Genomic DNA, 20112 nt, shown 5'->3' on the forward strand with positions numbered 1-20112 from the left:
CAGAGGGCAAAGCAAAGGGAACCAAGACCACATCGACTATCCCTTGAAACAGAATTTTTTCAGTTCTTTTTTAAATATCTTGATGGCCCTTAAGTGTGTAGGAAGGTGATTCCACAACTTGGCAGCCACCACCATGAAAGAGAAGCCTCCACAGTGCTGCCTTTTAAAGTGAGGGACCACAATTAGGCCCGCATTACAGTATGGAAGTGGGCACACCAGAAGATATTCCATCACCCTTTTGTTGAGGTAACTTGGCCCCTTGGTATGGAAAGTTTGGTGGACCATTATTAAAGCTTTGAAGATTATGCATGGTCGCACTGGCAGCCAATGCAGTGTTTCATGGAATAGGGACACCACACCAAACTTGGGTATTTTAAACTAAAGGCAAACTGCCATATTTTGCAGATTATCGAATCTGGCGGCCACAAATAAAGTGCATTGGCATAGTCCAGCCTTGAAATGATCAATGCCCTAACCACTGCCACCTGGGCACAATGTGGAAGGAACTGGAGAAATGTTTTCAGCATGCAAAAGATCCAATAACAAGATTTAACTACAGCTGACACCTGAGCCCCAAATGAAAGCTGGGGATCAAATATAACCCTTAAGTTTCTAGGCACCAAAGTAGGTGGAGGAGGGGGAGGGGCAATCTTGGGCAATGCTCCTGTCCACCATGAAAGGGGACTGCTACCAAACAGTAAAACATCAGTCTTACCTGGGTTGCATTGCTACTCATTATCTCCCAACCTATCCAGCACAGCCACACACTACCAGCAAAAGCAGCTTTGGCGTCAGAAGAGGCTACCTCATACGTGAGCAGTAGTTGAGTGTCATCCACATACGAGATGACTCTGATATTGAAAGATTCCACCAAGAAAGACAGAGGCGCCATATAGATATTAAAAAGAGTAGGTCTGAGGGATGAGCCTTGCGGTACTCCCCACTGCAGTCGCTTCGCATCAGAGGCAAATGGCATCATCCAAACTACCTGCTCACATTGCGCCAGGAAGGAACTCAGTCAGTGCAGGGCAGATCACATCCAGGGGCTCTGGCCTCTGTAGATGTTATGATTGAACGTATCAAATGCTGCAGACAGGTCTAGTAGTATCAAGACAACACTGAGGCCTGAGTCTAAACTGAATCTAATGGACTCCACAACCTCTAGTACGGCTACCTCAGTATTGTGGCATGCTCTAAACCCCGATTGAGAGGGGGGAAGCAAGTTATTCTCATCCAAAAATGCGGTAAGCTGTTGATTCACCAGTCTTTCTAAGACCTTTGTTGTCGCTGGAAGTAGGGATACTGGTCTAAAACTGGCCAGACATTCTGGGTCTGCATTGGCTTGCTTCCACTCCTTTGGGAGTGTCCCCACCTGAAGTATAGAGCTAAACAAGTCATGGTGGACCGGGCCAATAATATCTGCTGTTGGCTTCAGCATGTGATGAGTGATGGGGTTCGAAGGCAATCCAGATTTACATCTAAAGAAGACGGACACTACCTCATCCACAGGAGGAACTATAAACACAACAAATTAGGTCCCCTGCTAATGAAATCTGCCATTTCCAAATCGGAATTTATGTAGCTTGACTCGGCTCTAACAGGGGGAAAGAAGTTTTAGAATGAGTAAACGTAGTAATGATTTTAAAAATCTCCTTACTATCATTGCCAGCTTCTTCAATGTATTGCGTGTAGAAAATGCTTCTGGTTCTTTTAATATTTTTGTGATAGCTACATAAGGCCCCTTTATAATTGGCCTTATCTTGCTCCAAATAATGCTTCTGCCACACTCGCTCCAATTTCTTATCAAGCAGCTCTCTTTTGGGCTAGGTCCACAGAAAACCACTGAGCAGAGTGAGGCTTAAAAGTCTGCTTAAAACTTCTTAAAGGAGCTACCAAATCAACTGTTTTCCAAAGCCATCTCTTAACAGCCATGTCCTTCTCTGTAGTGGACCCTGACAGTTCCGGTTTAAGTTCCAACAGTGTATTCCTAAGATCCTTCAAAGCTACCCTGCCCCAAGCCCTATCCGCACTCCTGGGGACATGGGAATGGGAGTCCTTAGCTTGAACGAACTACCATTAAAAAGGCATAACAAAATGGCCTGACCATGGCACCGGAATTGGGGTATACCAAATCAAAGGGATATTCAAACGTATCCCATCAATAGCATGATCAGCTGTCATGTGTGGGACCCATGGAGACTCGGATCATGTTAAATGAAGACCGGGTTTCCACCAAACGGGTAGCCAAAGGATCCTCCATCTTGTCTAAATCAATATTGAAGTCATCAAGAATGGTAAATTTGGCATATGAAACACATTTGGGAATCACAGCTTGGTCGAGAGAGTCCAGATGCCCCGGGGGACAATAAACAAATCCCCCCGAAAAAGACAATTGTCCACCACTCAACAGGCTGAAGCCCAAGGCCTCTGCTCCTAGCAACTCGTCCCTTTTAAAACTGTTACATCTAAAAATCTTCTTATAGATAATGCCTACCCCTCCACCCCTTTTCTCAACCCTGTCTAGGTGAACACATGTATATGCCTCTGGTAGCGCAATATGCAAGTCTGGATAGGCAGCCTCATTCAGCCAAGTCTCTGTTAAAAAGAGAAAATCAATAAACTCATCTTTCAACAGATCAAAAATATCAAGAGCATGTTTCTGTAAGGAGTGAACATTCACAAACATCGCCTTCAGCTCACTCAAGTGCTTATTCCTACCACATTTCCCCTTCACGGAAAGAAGCAGAGGATGGAAACTCACCCTACATTTAAAACAGGAGCTATGGCCCACACCATGTATAGTAAAGGGGCTACACCTCATAGTGTCATCCCCTCCATTCATACCTTTTAAGTCCTTAGCAGAGTAGGACCTTTTGACTGCTTCTTCGATCCCAAAACCACCATGTGTCTGGCACTGGCTGTGTTCGGGACGCGGAAGGATGCGGATGGACGCAAATGGCCTTGCCTTAGGCACGTCTATGCTCAGCTCTAAAATCACATCAACGCCAACCATCTCTTGCATGACTACTGGTCTGGCTTTAGAGCAAGCTGCAACCTGGAGATTGCTATTTACAACACATTGTAGATGACACTATTCTAACCACAGACGAAGATGACCCCCTGACTCATGATATTGCTGGCTCTTTCAGCTGCCTTAGACACAGTTGAGCATTAGACCCACCTCCATACCCTGGAGTCCCAAATGGGATGTACTGGCAATTGCCTTTACTGGTGCTTCTCCTTCCTTTCCAACCAACATAATTTCATTCACATGGGCAAATTCAGGAACTAGTTGATCTCTGTGACTTACAGAGTCCCCACGGGTTCCATTCTGCTTGACATTTTTCTGCTGCTCTGGCGGGATCTCCTTGTTGAGTGTGCAGGGATTAAAGTTGAATGATTGTTGTTTCACTCGCCCTCGGCATCTGATATTCCTTTTTAATATTTGTGGTCCCCTAGACTTGTAATTTTTCTGAGGTATTGCCGTACCCACATAGAGTGTATTTGCCCTATAATTTTCTGCTGTGCTAATGAGTTTTTCTTGTTCAACATTCAGGGACTGAAGCTATAGGAAGAAGACTGAAAAAGACAAAAACAAGGCATCAGGCTTTTTCTATCTTTTCACTGAAGGTCTGGAGCAACAGCCATGTGTCCATTAAAAGTGCCCCAATGTTGCTTTAGTTTAGGAAAGAGTTAAACAAGCACCTCTTTAAAAAATACTACATCTCACTGCAGAAATCATCAGGACCGCCCAGCGTTCCTCCAGTATAGGAAAGAGGTTAGAAAGCACCTCTTTTAAGAATACTGCATCACACTACAGTAGTAGTACAACTTCTGCTTCCAGATCCAAGCTACCTATATACTTGCCTTTCATCTTGTACTGCACTACCCTCTTTTGGCTAGGTTGGCCCTATACAAATACCACATACATACCCGTGTACATGCATAGCTGTAATTCTCCACACAAAAATAGTGAATGCCAATAATGTGGAGAGTTTTACCTAAGTATAGGTTTTAATCTGTGAGTAGATTTACACATGCAAACTTACCTCTGTCAGTGGGGCCCAGATATATTCAATTTTGTCTGTTTTCACAGGCTAAGAAAACAACCACCCAGTGTCTGTCTCTCTGCTGGGACACAGACACACAGGCCCTCATTATGACATTGGCGGTAAATTCCGAACACCGCCGCAGTGACTGCTGCCAATATACCACCACGGAGGTGAACATCCGTCCGTCAGATTATGACAAATACACACAAAACCGACAAAAACCAGCAACAACCACAAATCCGCCAGACCCACTGAATGCGATAAACTGTTGGAACTAGCACCCATACTGGTACGCCACCAAAACAACACCCTATGAATAATGACCCAAGAATCACCGCAGCGGACATTCAACGGTGGTAAACCATTGGCGGTGCACACCGCCAAGGCAGGAATGGCCACCCAAATACAAAACAATACAAGATTGGACAGAACAAAAAAAACAAACCTGACACAAATACACACACCCACAACAGCACTATAAAACACCCCCCCACAACAGCCACAAACCTTTCCAAACACGAGAAAATCGCCACACCTTGCCACTTCAATCCCAGAGACAACTGCACACACATACCACAACTACCCATACATCCGTCACACACCACCCACCACACACCCACCACATGACCGTGTGCACAACACCCCACCACACAACACCCATGGCCCCACAAAGGCAACCCCGTTTCACTGATGAGGAGTTGCGGGTCATGGTGGAGGAAATAGTCAGGGTAGAGCCACAGCTGTTTGGAGCACAGGTACAGCAGATCTCTATTGCCAGGAAAATGGAGCTATGGCGGAGAATCGTGGACAGGGTGAACGGCGTGTTACAACATGCACGCAAAAGGGACGACATGAGAAAAAGTTGGAACGACCTATGGGGAAAGGTGCATTCCATTGCAGTAAGGCACCAGCTTGCCATCAGGAGGACTGGCGGTGGACCCCCACTACCTCCCCCACACCTGACAGCATGGGAGGAGTAAGTCTTGGCAATACTGCATCCTGAGGGACTCACTGGAGTAGCCGGAGGACTGGACACTGGTGAGTCACCATTAACAACCTATCACCCCACATACCTGCATTCCATCTCATCCCCTCACCCTGACTCCCTTCACCCCACTCCATCCCACACAGTGCTCCACCCCAATTACCACACCTAAATGTCCACCCCTGCATGCCATACCCACAGTAAGCACATCCCTTCCAGCTTTGCATGCACACCCACCAGCAATGCATGCACAGCATGGAGAACTACCAATCCCACAATACATCACCAATCACAACCAAAGGTGGGAGGACAACACCAATAACAGTGGGAAAGCTAGAAATGTGGAATATGTCACAGGCAAGAACCCTAACACATCACTTACATCCCCACAGCTGCCCCCGCCAATGTTAGTGGCAAGGAGGTGCCGCGGCTACCCAGTCTCCCACCACCAGAAGACGCCCCCAGTGATGACAGCAACTCAGGAGGTCTCAATTTGGATGAACTCTCTGGCCCATCTGGGACCCCTGGTCAGTCGGCTACCCCATCCCACAGCCAATCCACCACAGGGCCCCTCCTCTGAATCAAACACCACAGTGGCCAGCCAACACCCCCAAACCTCTGTCCCCAGGACACGTCAATCAGTAGTGTGCCCACCTGTACAGGGACCTGAGACCACACCACACAGGCAAGACAATGAGGGTCCTGGTGTCAGTGGGAGTGGGAACACCGTTCAGGGGACACAGGAACAGGGGACCAGGGACAGTTGGAGGGTAGTTGTGCACCAGTGGGAGGACAGGCCCAGGGAACCAACTGCCCAGGAGGCCCTCACAAATGTCCTGGGGGCATACCAACAATCTCAGGACAGGATGGGTCAGGTGCTCAACATCATGCAGGAGAACCAGTGGCTGCAGGGGGAACACCACCAGTAGGTCATGCAACAATTGCAGGCCTTGAATACCACCATGGCCTACATTGCAGGAGTGCTGGGTGAGATAGCCAACAACATGCGTGAGTACACAGCACACCAGCAGGTCCCTACCACTAGCCAGTGTACTGACCAGCCCTCCACATCAGCTGCAGCTAGTAGACAGGAGGCCCTGCCACAGGACTCACAGACCACCAGCACCCCTTCCCCTGCAGAAGGTGAACCACCCCGCAAACGTTCCCTACGACCCAGACAGACACCAGAGACAGTTGCCAAGACCAAGACCACCACCAGGAAATGAGCCCCTCCAGAATGTCCCCCTTGTGTTCCACTGTGTCACCTTGTTCACTTTCAACTGCCATTGCTCCTCTTCCTATGGCCCATTGGACACTGAACCTGTGCTACAAACAGACTGGCCTACTACATTGGAATTTTCCCAACCATCACTCCACCCTATTGCACTTTGCATTGTATACCTAATTTAGAAATAAACACCCTTGGACACAACTTGAGTAATAGTGCTTTATCAGAAAGAAATGTACAATGTGTTGTACTGTATTGAACTGCATGATCCTGTGCAAATGTCCTTTAATGTGTGAACCCATCCTTCATAGGTGTCTCAGTAGTCTGTACACATCACAGCATTACAGTGTGGAAGCACATCAACATCTGCAATAAAGGAAGGCATAGGTGACAGTCAGTTAGGATGCAAAGGTAGTGACTGGCATTTTACTACACCCACACAGCACATCACTTAAATGCAGAAATGTAAAGTTCAGCAGTCTTACCTGAGTGTCATTGGAAGTACTGCTGAATGATATGTGTCCTGTTGTCCACATCCTCCTCCTCTTCATCCTCCTCCCTGTCCTCAGTGTCCACTGCTGCCACAGGTGCATTGTCACCCCCTCCTCCTCAGGTAGGGCACATGGCGTCTGAGGGCCAAATTGTGCAGTATGCATCACACCAACAATCTTGCAAACCTTCTCAGGGGAGTAGCATAGGGATCCACCGGTCAGATGGAGGCACCTGAACGTGGCTTTCAGGAGACCGAAGGTGCCTTCAACAATCCTCCTAGTATCCCCATGAGCATCATTGTACCTATTCTCAGCCCCTGTTCTCGGATTCCTAACAGGGGTCAAGAGCCAGGACAGGATTGGGTAGCGGGGGTCTCCTGGAAGAAGTGAGGGACACACATTAGCCTTGAACAATCGCATGGGGTATGACTCCTGTAGGCATACACAGAGATACATTGGATGGGGACTCAAGTTCACCCATTAGACACACTCTGTGTCTCTGTAGTCATGCCATCAGCTGTGGGACGCTTCTATTCCTCAGGACAAAGGCATCATGCACAGATCCAAGATACTTGGCAGTGATGTGGGAGATGTACTGGTCAGCAAGGCACACTATCTGGACATTGAAAGATTGGAAACTCTTCGTATTCCTGTACACCTGTTAATTGTCCCTAGGAGGGAATAAGGCAATATGGGTTCCGTCAATGGCCCCAATCACGTGTGGTATGTGTTCCATTGCGTAGAATCCAGCCTTCTTAGTTGGCAAATCATCAACCTGGGGGAATGCGATGTAGCTGCACATGTGTTTGAGCAAGGCAGCCAAAACCCTTCCAAGCACAATAGAGAACATTGGTTGTGACATTCCTGCAGCCAAGCCCACAGTCACCAGGAACAAACCTGTTGCCAGGAAATGGAGCACTGATAGTACCTGCACAAGAGGGGGGATTACTGTGGTGCAACGGATAGCAGGTAGCAGATCAGGCTCCAATTGTGCACACAGTTCTGTGATTGTGGCCCTGTCCAGATGATAGATGAGTATGATGTGCCTGTCCTCCAGTGTAGCCAAGTCCACAAGGCATCTGTACACGGGTGCTTGCCTCCTCCTCCTACTCCTCCGCAGTGGTTGGTACCTAAGTGAGGCAAAAGTAAAAAGGGTGTGACAACAGGACCTATGAACACACAACATCAGAGTACACATAGCATGTTGGGCACTAGAACTGTCTAGGTGTTTACAGTCAACACCAATGATGCACATTTAAATTCAATACCTGAGTACTAGCAGTAGGAAATGACAACCGCCTGTCTTGTATGCAGGGAGAGGTGGAAGTGACTTCACTCCGCCGGCGTTATGCTTCATGGCGGAAGGCGGTCTGCACCGCCGTGCAATTCCTTATTGGCTAACATGGAGCTCTATGGAGTACAGGAACCAATGGTGATCAACGCCGGCGGTGACGGTGTTCACCACCGCGGACATGACCGCCATTTTCTTCCTACTGCTTCACTTGATTCCTGATTTTCCACTGGACTACATCTCCACTGCATGTGGACCTGTGTCTGCAAGTCACCATGGCCTGAGCAACAGGGGAAAGGGCCCAGCCTTCACGTCGGAAGAGTTGGAAAGTCTTGTGGATGGGGTCCTACCCCTGTACGAGCAGTTGTATGGGCTTCCAGACCAACAGGTGAGTACATCATGGGTACTTTGCATGCGACATGACTGCATGTAGATGTATATGTGTGCTGGCAGTGTGTCATTTGGGGGGTATGGCTGCAGGCAATGTGAATGAAGAGGTACGGGTCATGTGTGTGCTTGAAGAGGGACAAATGCAGTATGTAGGCCATATATGTGACAGACTGGATTGTATGGTTCATGGTGTTCTTCTGTCTATGGTTCCTCTGCAGGTCGGCGCCCATCAGAAGAAGGGGTTGTGGTGTGCCATCGCCAAGGATGTGCGGACCCTGGGGGTCCATAGCCGGCAGAACACCCACTGCAGGAAAAGCTGGGAGGACCTGAGACGCTGGGCCCGGAAGACCGTGGAGGCCCAGCTGGGGATGGCCTCCCAACGAGGGAGGGGTGCCCGTTGGAGCCTGACCCCCCAATGGCCCGCATACTGGTGGTGGCCTACCCAGAGCTGGATGGACGCTTAAGGGCAGCACAGCAGCCACAAGGGGTGAGTACAGTGTGTGTGATATTCATCATTTGTTGCCTGGCATGGGATTTTGGTGCAGGGTTCTAGTCTGTGGATGTCCCAATATGCCAGTTTAGACATTGCTGCGGGGTCCTGCTTAGGTATGTAGGGTGGTATGCATATTTAGAATTGCTAGGTAGCTAGCTTGCCATGGCAGACAGGGCTTAGTTGGCCCCAGTAGGTGTGCAGATGGTATTGTTTGGGTCCTACCTGCTGTACTACCTAGCCAGTGGTATGCCACTGTGGTCCATACTGCCCATTCTTAGTCCCAGAGAGTGATAGTGATGTGTATGCCATCTGTGCTGTTGGTGCTGTAATTGACCCTGTGCTCTCTTTCTCCCCCCCACTCTCCTTTTGTCATCCTGTCCCTGTGTGCATTAGCATCATCTGGCGAAGGAGTAGGGGCACCAGTGAGTGAGGGAGCTGCAGTCCACGGGACCCACGAGGCAGAGGCCACCGACGCCAAGGGGACCAGTCGGACGGAGGCCGAGGGGAGCACCACGGGGAGACAGGAGCTGATACAACTAACTCTGATTCCTCTTCCGATGGAAGCTCCCTTGTGGTGGCAGACCCCTCTGGGACCACCCCAGCAACTTTATCTTCCGCCACGCCCGCACCAGCACTGCCCTCCCAGTAGCCCCCCACTGAGATGCCCATGCCCGCTCACCCAGGAGGGTGGGTGTCTCCTTCGCCCCAGGCACCTCAGGCCCTGCCCCAGTCAGCCCTGCTGCCCTCAGTGAGGAGGCTATTGACCTCCTGAGGTCCATCTCTGTAGAACAGTCAACCATAGTGAATGCCATCCAGGGGCTGGCATCCCAGATGAATCAATCCAATGCCTTTCTGGAGGGCATTCATAGTGGCGTGGCGTGGCGGCCCTACAGAGATCGTTTCAGGTTCTGACCTTCTCTCTGAAGGCAGTCAGTGTCCCTGTTTCTTCCATCCCCCCTCCAACTTCCTCTTCCCAGTTTCTGTCTCTTCTCCCCCAACCCATCCCACGCACACATTCTGACAAGGATGCCCCTAAAACAACAGACAGGACTCGCACAGACAAACACAGACACCACACTTCAGTCCACAAGCACACACACAGCCAACACACAGATGCACACACAGCATCAGCCACTGCCTCCACTGTCTCTCCCTCCTCCTCCTCCCTCACAGTAACATCAGCACTCACACCTGCATGCACAGCATCAACAGTCCCAGATCCTGCCACCTGCACAGCCTTGCCCACAGTCACCACAACAGCAGACCCGCAGACATGCACCCCACACACCACATGCGCAGTTACCATCACCACCTCATGCAGCACACCCACCTCACTTGCAGACACCATCACAACATCCATCTACATGTCCTGTTTTTCCTCCCCCACCTTGTCTGCCCCCCTCCAAAGACACACAAACGCTCCTATTCAGACACCCAACAGCCATCCACCTCACACACGCACACTGTCCATGCACCTGTACCCAAGTCCAGCACACCTCCTCCTCCTACAACCACTCCCTCTACCTCCACTCCTGTACCTCCTCCCACATTCCGCCCCACTGGTCCTAAGAAGCTTTTCCTTTCCCACCTTGACCTCTTCTCTCCCCCACCCCGTCCTGCCCATAACAGGAAAGTCCCCACCCCAGCCCAGTACCTCCAGCTCCAAATCAACTCCTGTTCCTCCCCCTAAGTGTACTCCTGCCACTAAGATGAAGAAGGGTGGCACTCTGGCCCCCCATCCCAAGGCCACTCCTCTGCCCCCTAACCGGAAGGGCAAGGACCCGCCCAAGCCCAAGGACTCACCCGCAAAAAAGAAACCCCCTCCCCCTACCCCCTGAGGGGCCTGCCTACCGTTACCATGATGCCCCTGCCCAGTGGAGTGACTGGGCTGTCAGGAGACAAGTTGGGCCTTGGATGTTGCCCTGTGGCTAATGGCTGACATTGGACTGGACAATGGCCCTTTGTAATTAGTTGCCTCAATTGTTGTGGGCGCAGGTCCAGCGAAATACAGAGGTTGGACCTAAGATATGTGTCCTGGCTTTCTTTACTTCTGGCTAATGTTGCTGTTGTTCACTGTGCAGATTGTTCTGGGTGTGTGGTGTGTGTGTGTGGTGTGTGTTGTGCGTGTGTCACTCTCCCCTCCCTCCCTTGTGTGCTAGGAGGCTGTACTCACCTTTGTCGTCTTCGTCGGCATTGGTGCTCATGGACAGCCGTGGAATAGTAAAGCATCGGGAAGCCTTCCAGTTGTGGTTCCATGGCGGCCGCGAATTACTCTATGTCCCTGGAGGTGAGTAACTCCTTTTATATGTTGTGTTTCCACCAGGCTTTTGGTGGCGTTGCTCACGCCCCAGAAATCCTGATGGCCTATGTCATAATATGATGGCCGGATTCTTGTCTTCAGCCTGCCTGGAGATAGCTACTGCTGTGTTCAGTTGTCCTACTGCACTGGCGGTTGGGGTGGTACATTGGCTGTCTATGGGAGGGACCACCGCCATGGTCATAATTTGGCGGTCAATACCGCCGGCCTGGCAGCGGTACTACTGCCATTGCTGGCGTGATGGTCAGATGACCGCCAATATCATAATGACCACCACAGTTTTTCCTTTAACTTTACATTGTGAGATAAAGCAACCATGTGTTTATGCCCCAGCAAGTTGCCAGATACTTTGGTTCTCTTCAAAGGGTAAAATAAAAACCATTTCTCATACCCCAAGTTTAAACAGTAGGAAAGAGCATACACATGCTGCTATCATTCTCCTCTGAAAACTCTTCCCACTCCTGCTCACTTATTCCTTGCACATCTCAATGTTTGGGATTTTACATACTTTAGGCTCTCCAAAAACTCTTTATCATACTCCATAGACTACAGAATTGGGTAGCCAGGCTCTGCTGTAACATATAAAGAAGGGACAACATAAACATGCCCTTAAGGCACCCCACTGCTTCCATGTACTGCAAAGACCATCCATAAAGCGTACAGATGCAAGGGTCCTATATACCTAAAGAAACTGACAACTCACGATGTCCTCCATTTATTGTCCATTCATCTAATCACGCAACAATTTTGCAAGCAGATGAAACACAGCAAAAGATGTTTGAGTGTACATAGGCATAGAAGACTCTTGGTTTGAATTTGAGAAATGTATCTATCTGCACACAGTTTAGAAAACCTAAAAAACGGAACTATTCAAACTTGCATTCAACTGAGCTCAACACAGATTAGAGTAAGCAACCGAAGAATGTTGGACAGGATTAATCACCCGTCTATCTGGATTCAACCTCTTCCATCTTGTCATTCCGTGTATCTTTTTGTGAGTATTGCTAATTTAGGTGCTACAAATTTAGTTAGTGAATTGAGCCGTGGGTATACAACAATAGCACCAAGGCACCCTGTGGAGGTACTGTGCACTTTAGAAACATATTCAGTCAGTTGTCAACCCTTTCTCGATCACCATTTCATTTCATTTCAACTACACAATTTCTCTACTAGATGCATCAAAGGCCATCTGGAAATCAATAAAGGCCACGTATACATTTTCTGAGTTGGCATATACTGCTTTGGAGAGTCATAGGTATTTCATCCATGTTCGTTTATCGACAATATTCCTTGTTTGTCAATTCACCCAAGTATGCTCTCATAGGGAAACCTATTAACAAAGTTTTTGTTGAGAGCTCAGAAAGAAAACTAGCTAATAGCCTCTCCAGTTCCCATCTTAAAAATAGGAACAATTTCACCTTTTGTCCACATTGCTAAAACCAATTGATTGGAATTTATGGATAAGCAAACCTTCACATAAACACCAATGTCTCCACCATTTTATTACCTCTGCTGGGATAAAATCAGGACGAACTACCTTCCCACTCATTTAACTTACTAAAGAACTATTGATTTTCTGCCCGATGAAAGAAGAAGCAAGAGATGTCACATTATCCTTAATTTGGTGTGAAAAGGTTTTCCTTATATTTGGGTGCAAAATAGGCACACCAGCCTGCCACTTATTTAGCACTATTTAGCCATACTTTTTGTTTCAAGAACCTTTAGTAATAAATCTCAGTTTCTAGAATTTTCTCTGTTCGTCGCTGCCATTACATAAACTAATTTTGCATCTCTTACCTGGTTTCTACTGCTGTACCAAAAGTGTTCACTCTCTTTTTATTCTATTTTGCAATCCATCAGCCCCGAGGTCTATTTTCCTTGCCTTAACTAACTAATGGCCTGATATAGCGTTTGGCAGACAGGTTACACAAATGTGACTAATATCCTGTCTGACTTATTACAAGTGCTTTATATCCTTTGGCAGTTGTAATAGAGCAGAAGGAATATCTGACACATTTGCAATGGAGTACCCATCTGCTGAACTCTAAATCAGGTCCTTAGCCTTCGTCTCTTGAAGTCTTCATCAAAACACTTTTCCATTGAGGGAACCTCTTAGTGGATTACCCCTGGTAGTGATGTCAACAAGCCTCCTTTACATTTGTCATCATTACTTTATACTTTTCAAGCTCTACTGGACTATTTTCCTTTCAATTTATAACAATCTTCAGTGATGGTAAAGACAGCACAAGATTTAGTGAATGAATTCACCTAATCTATATTTTTCCATCTGCAACTCATCTTTTTGTTTGTCTAGCATGTGTAGAGACTTCCCTTTTCACTAATATATCATTTTATTTGCCAGATTTCTCTTTATTTATCCAAATAATTTGTGATTGCATTTTGACTAGCGTACAAGCTCAGAATTCAGCACTGCCCAGCACATTTCATTATTCACGAAGATTTAATCTATCCAGCTACCACTGCCTATGTCTTGATACATATAACCAGCTGGCATATATCCCATACACGTCCAGTTTCATGGTCTCAATCAACTTTATTTCTATGCATTTCAGATATTCATCTTGATCAGTAATGTTTTTTTTGAAGCATGAAATCTACCATGCTTCATTTTCAAGCAAAGGTTCATTCACCAGTAAAACCCTTCCCTTCCTAGCATTAAAGTCTCCAAATATTATGAGCAGCTGGGGAGTCTCATGCATTGCAGCAACCCACAACATATTCATTCCAAGAGATTTTATAGGCCCGCAAGGACTTTATTACCATTATTTCTCTATGAATTATAATCATTCTTAAATTAATTTCAGCATAAGATGTTACTTGTGACTTTTTAACTTCTTCCCATTTCTTTACTAAGGGTGTTCATGCCCATATGAATAACCCTTCTCAGGGTCTACCTTTTGGTCCTTGGGCAGCCAATTTTTCATACATAACTAGGAATATAAGACCGCCACTGATGCCACGCTTCCTTCAGGGCATATATATCTGAATCTTCAATCCACCCATTCAAATCATTGTCAGGTAATTTAGAGGAAACCTTAGCGATATACCATCCAAAATAGTTTTGACCATATTATCTCGGTCAGATTATCTTGATAATAACAATATGGAGGGAGGAAATATCATGGGTAATTATATCATTATCTAAATCAAAGTTTAAAATATTAATTAATAAAATATCAATGTAGTAATTTCGTTTATTACCTTGTATTTAGTGAGATTGTTTATTACATTTTTATTGTAAATAATATAAAATATTTTCTGAGTTTATTTTTTTTGTTTATTTTTGGGGTTCTGGGGATAGTTGGAGTATTGAATGGTTAGTGGTATATAAAATATACATTTTGTAGGTTTTTTGATGTTTATATTAGTTATTTAATATGCATTTATTAATTTCTTTTAATTTAATTAATATAAATTTTTATTGAATGTATTAATATTTTTCCCAGAGTTTTGGATTTACTTGGATAGATAGTACTGTATTTTAAATAAGCAATGTAAACATTATCAAATCATTACATACATTTAATAAATCATTTTAAAATATATGTGTTCATATTTATTCAAAATACATTAATAATATTTAAATTAGTTGATTGGTGGTTATTATTATTTTTAATCCTTATAGTAAAAATTGTTCATTTTGTTACTAGTAGTAGTAGTTTATTATTCCTTTGAAATATTTTAATTTACAATTACTAAAGAACAAACTAGGTGTATTACAAAAATTAACAAAAAGTAATGCTAATGTATTTAATATAATGCAATATTCAATGTTAGAATATTTGATTTACTTTTAGAGTTATGTTAGAGTTATGTTATGTTACATCTACTTAATACAACACACAAACACCACTGGTTTCTTTGGTCTATAAACCATTTTCTAAAATCTTGGAATTGACAGAAGATGCACTGTAGCACAGCATATACACCAAGAAGGAATTTATCTGCTGGCTCTATCAGAAATTAAGGTGGGGGTGCCTGATCACGAATCACTTGGAACATAGAACCTTAAAATGAACTCTCTGTTGTATGAGTAACCAATTCAGCAATTTAAGCAAAAATCCCTACATGAAGTCTTCTAGGAGAGTAGGTGTTCAATCAGCTGCCAGTGTTTTGTATGGACTGTAGGCGATTCAAGCCAAAGCACTTTATTTCGGCCAAAGGCCATAAAAGCCACATACAAAAACAATATACATAAAAATACAATTAATTCAAGTAAAAATATATATGCATACAAACAACATAGTTGAAATAAGATAGGGCGATGGTGCATCACACAAGTGCGAACGAACCTCAGACAAAAACCTATTCTGGTTCATCATGTAAGTCAGAAGCGTTCTAACCTAATGGTGAACAGAGGCCTTACAATTTCCATGTCTACATCCAGAAATAAAATCCCGGAGTTCCTTGAAAGGGGGATTCCAGAGCTTGTCTTGGAAAGATATAAAATACCCATTGCAATATCCCCACAATAAAATCCCGGGGCAGTAAGGTTAAAACATATTGAAGTGGGTGATTAAAAACTGTATAGCCATTATACGTAAGCCAGTTTGCAAAGAACAATGTACTACAAGATGGTTACAGGCCCTAATTCACTCCACCAGCTTGGGGACGTTAGGTGGTTAAGAAACAAAATAGTTTACTTTTCTCTTTACTGGAACAGCTGCTGTGAGCTCTCTGTTCTTGCCCCACCTGATTTGTGGAAAGTTGCCTTCATGACAGAGAATAATAATGTCTAGTAATGATGGGGCAGACCCAACCCATTCAAAATCTCCCACAAGTTGTTTCTGTGCATAAAATCCAAGGTATCCTTCAGATCAACAAAAGCTACATATAGGCTGCCCATGGTCAAGCCCACCATTTTACATTTTAGCGTTATAAAATGAAAGATGTGGTAGATAGTGCTAGTCTTCACACGGAAGCCAGTCTGGGATTCTGTTAATATTTCATTGGTCTTTACCCACAGTAATAACTTATTATGTAGTTGTTTACAAAATATTTTTGCAGGTTGCCCAGCAGACTAATTGTGTGGTAGTTTGACGGGTCCATATGAGAATCCTTCTTACAAATTGGGATGATTTCTGCACCCTTCCATGGGGAGTGGTAGGGGCTCTGGCCTTGATGGCATTAGAGATTTTGTAGCTATGCTAGGCCTAAACACAGGATTCTGCTCAAAATAGTTTGGCAGGGATCTTGTCAAAGCTTGGAGCCTTTCCAGGTTTCTGTGTGAAGATGGCTCTTAGGGTGTCACTAGATCCTGCACTATGGATGAGTTCTAAAGCAACCCTATTCCGGCCCGAGGGGGTGAAGCCAGAGCTGTTGGATTAAAGAAATCTAAGGCATTAGGCTGAGGGGAGTCAGCGTATTCAAAGTTACACAGCGACTGGAAATGCTTAATCCAGTCTTCAACTGGAATGTTAGTTTCAGGGCACATAACTTGAGTCTGACCCCCGTTGCTAACTATGTGCCAAAAAGCAGTCTGTTTTTTCATTTTCACTGCCTCAGGAAGATCCTCCAATAGTGACATCTCCTAGGCTGCCTCTGCTTTGTTCAGTATCCCTTAATATGATGTTCCAGCAGCTCACATATTGCACTTGGTTCCCCCTTTGACAGCCGCCAGCAAGGTTAACTTAACTGCTTTGCATTCTTTAGAGAACCATTGGCAATTACCTTGCGGTGTACAGGAAGCAAGGGAAGCGCTTTTAGTCTAGAGGGATTTTTTAGATTATCAAAACAGGCTAGGTGAATACTCATAAGTGACTTGCTTGCAATTTGTAATCTGCAGTAAAAGATCACTGTATAGATTGCGTAAAATGGTATTGTTTTCAGCAACTCTTCCCCATTTGATGTTCCTCTTGTTGTTAATAATTGCTATGTTGCTACTTCTCTTCTCTAGGTGGTCTAGAATATGCTTATCAGTACTCCCCTTAAGGTGTAATATCAAGGGGTAATGGCCACTCTCCTCGTTATCAGATGCCTCCATTTCCAGTAAGTCCTGCCATAAGTGGACATCCAGAAAAAAGTCACCATGGTGATTTGCATATGCTCCCCTGGAGAAAGTGGGTTTTTGTCAAGTAATCAGAGCTAGTGTGGCCATTGCATGCGTGGACTCCATAAGTTAATAGTATGTCAATCAATTGAAGAGCCGATATGGATTGCTGATTTACGTTTGGACCAACAAGATCAGGGATTCCCCTGATTTCATCTTCCTCTTGAGATAGCTCTTTCAAAAACTGAAGAGGGTTCATCAAAACAGATATTAAAATCTCCACCCATTAGGACTCTGGTGTTCCTATTGCTGGCTTCCAGGGTTTGATACAAGGTTTCCAGCGTTGGAGAGATGGATAACCTATTGATAATTCTGTTGCAAACATATAGGATTAGTAACCTCTGGCCTGGCTCAGTTGACATTTCTATACCCATAATATCTGTAGAATTAACGGGGATTTGTTTAATTTTTGATTTAATAGATACATTACTTCAAATTGCTAAGCCTTCAGACAGTCTCCCTGACCTTGACTGGACTGCTGACATGGCAAACACTTGAAGCCTAGTCTATGCAATGGTTCAATTTCCCAAGTTGTTTGAAAAGAAATTATGTCTATGCCATCTATACATTTCACCCACTCAGAATCAAGTGCTTTTGGTTTCAACCCTGTGAAGTTCCTTGTGTCTGCCAAATGAGTTTGGGGGAAAATAATCTGAGGTTTGTTTCTCAACCTTGGGGTGCTGGAGCAAGGACTTATCGTTCTGGAAAAAAGACCAGAATTCACTGGTTGGGTTAGAGTTGCTTCATTGCTTGGGGTTCTTGGCAGGGAAAAAATGTTAGAAGGCTCCAATCAATCAGAGCTAGATAGTGGGGAGCCATCCAAGGCTTGGTGAAAGGATGGGGGTACTAAGGCACTGAGTTTAAATTGAATGTCCACATTTGCAGTGCTTGTGTATCTAATGCCAGGAGGCAATCAGCCAGAAGACTGGATTTTAATACTAATTTAATGTAATCCATGTTTTCATGGGTGGTAGAATGACGTGAGGCACTAGCTATGTCTGAGCGGATTAAACTAAAGCACTTGCAAATTTCTCTAATCCAATGAATGGATTTATTGATTAATGAGTTTTCTGGTTTCAGCAAACGTGGTGGGAGGTTTGAGACTTTAGTCATTTACACGGAGCATGCGGGCTATTGGTGTGGCCTAAATATTATTTTTATAATTTCCCCCCAGGATAAGAGACACTTGAATTTCATCTGTCACCAGAACTTGTGAATCATCCTGTTATATAGAAACCTTTTAGCCCATATTGGTGAGATAGTTAACCAAATGTTGGAAGCATACATTAAAAGGGAAAGGGGGCAGAAAAGATCATTGTGGAACTCCGCATTCAACTGGTGTCCATTCACTATGAGACAATGGGAGATGTACTGCTTGGAAGTGGTTAGCCAAAAAAGACAGCAGCCTGTTTGCTTGACACATGGCAATAAAATCTTGCGGTGAGCATGATGGCAGTGGAAAGATGCAATAAAAGCAGTGCACTGGTATGTGCAAGGTCACTATCTCCTCTGAGGTTATTTATTATGGAAAGCATGACAGACTCATTACTATGCCTTTGGCGGAAACCAGCCTGAACATGGTCCAAAAAATGTGACTTTTTAAAAATATTGGTAAATGCCTTAGCCACATAAGCTTGATGCATTGTAGCACAGTGTGGGAGTAACGATATTAGTTTATATTTTTGTTAGTGGTGACGGGTGAAGTTTCCTCTTGAAATTGTATTTTGAATAGAATTTTTTCTCAATAAAATAGCCTATAGCTGCTTGAAAAAACTTGACGAGGGAATTGTTTGAGAGTAATTAAAGACGTAAGTTCTTGCACCCTTTTAAAAACCTCCTTCTGTTTTTTTAGAGGCATTCAACAGCCTATCACGGTACAATGCCTTCTAATGGTGAGCAGCTCATGTATAGAGTGAATCATGCCCAGTTTAAACTTCTCTTTGGCTCCATTGTTCAGACTGTGCCACTGCCACTCCAAGTGACGTGTTCTGGATTTGCCGACAACTAACTTAGGAATCAACCAAAGTGCTGGTTCATCTCTTATACTTTCTTACTGCAAATAATTAGATCATACTTATCATACTTAACATGCTTACATTAATGCATGTGTTACAGTATAAATCTTAATCATATTTATCTATGTCGTTTGTTATATTTTTTCAATATGAGGAATGTTGCTTAAATATTACTTGTGATACCTCAAACACTTTGCAAAAATATGAACATTTGATCAAATAAAGTAGTTGCTGTAAATATTAAATTTGAAAATATACTTGTTTTCTACATTGTTTGTGGTGGTAGGAATTGTAAAAGTGAGCTATATCAGTTAAACTTTGCCCAAGGTTTATAAACTTGACCTCCCTCCCCAAATATCTCCACTTGCTCCAATGTGTGCAGGACTGCAGTTAAAGTAGTAAATATAAACCCACAAGCACCTCCAATTTTCTGCACTTTCCCCAGAGTTTGTAGGATCAGAGTAAGAATATCAAATATGCCTTGTATTATTGAAGCTTATTGTTACCTGGCCCATTTACATTCATGATTGCCTGTGGACCACTGAAAATGATGACACATTGGTGTGACTGAGTTTTTCTTGTGCCTGGGCCCATTTATGTACATTACCAGCTGAAGATATTTATTATCATTAGGATCTGGGACCATAAGCAATTAGCAATAATTAAGGCCATTGATTATTAATACTTCCAGGGAGATCGAGGGTTGTTACTGCCTGAGGACCATTGATGTTCTTGAATATTTGGGACCATTGAGGTTCTTTAATGTCTGGGATCAGTATT

At 44.6% G+C, this 20112-nt stretch overlaps 1 protein-coding gene across 1 annotated transcript in view; it reads left to right on the top strand.

The window, feature by feature from the left end:
- Positions 1-8228: 8228 nt before the first annotated feature.
- Positions 8229-20112, top strand: part of LOC138254123 (broad substrate specificity ATP-binding cassette transporter ABCG2-like) — a 610690-nt gene continuing 598806 nt past the window's right edge. Inside the window, exons 1-2 of the mRNA XM_069205809.1 lie at positions 8229-8435; positions 19170-19222. Of these exons, the coding sequence (XP_069061910.1) occupies positions 8229-8435; positions 19170-19222 (260 nt within the window). The remainder of the gene's footprint in view (positions 8436-19169; positions 19223-20112) is intronic.

This window comes from Pleurodeles waltl, chromosome 1_2 (assembly GCF_031143425.1).
Source record: "Pleurodeles waltl isolate 20211129_DDA chromosome 1_2, aPleWal1.hap1.20221129, whole genome shotgun sequence".
Classification (NCBI taxonomy): Eukaryota; Metazoa; Chordata; class Amphibia; order Caudata; family Salamandridae; genus Pleurodeles; species Pleurodeles waltl.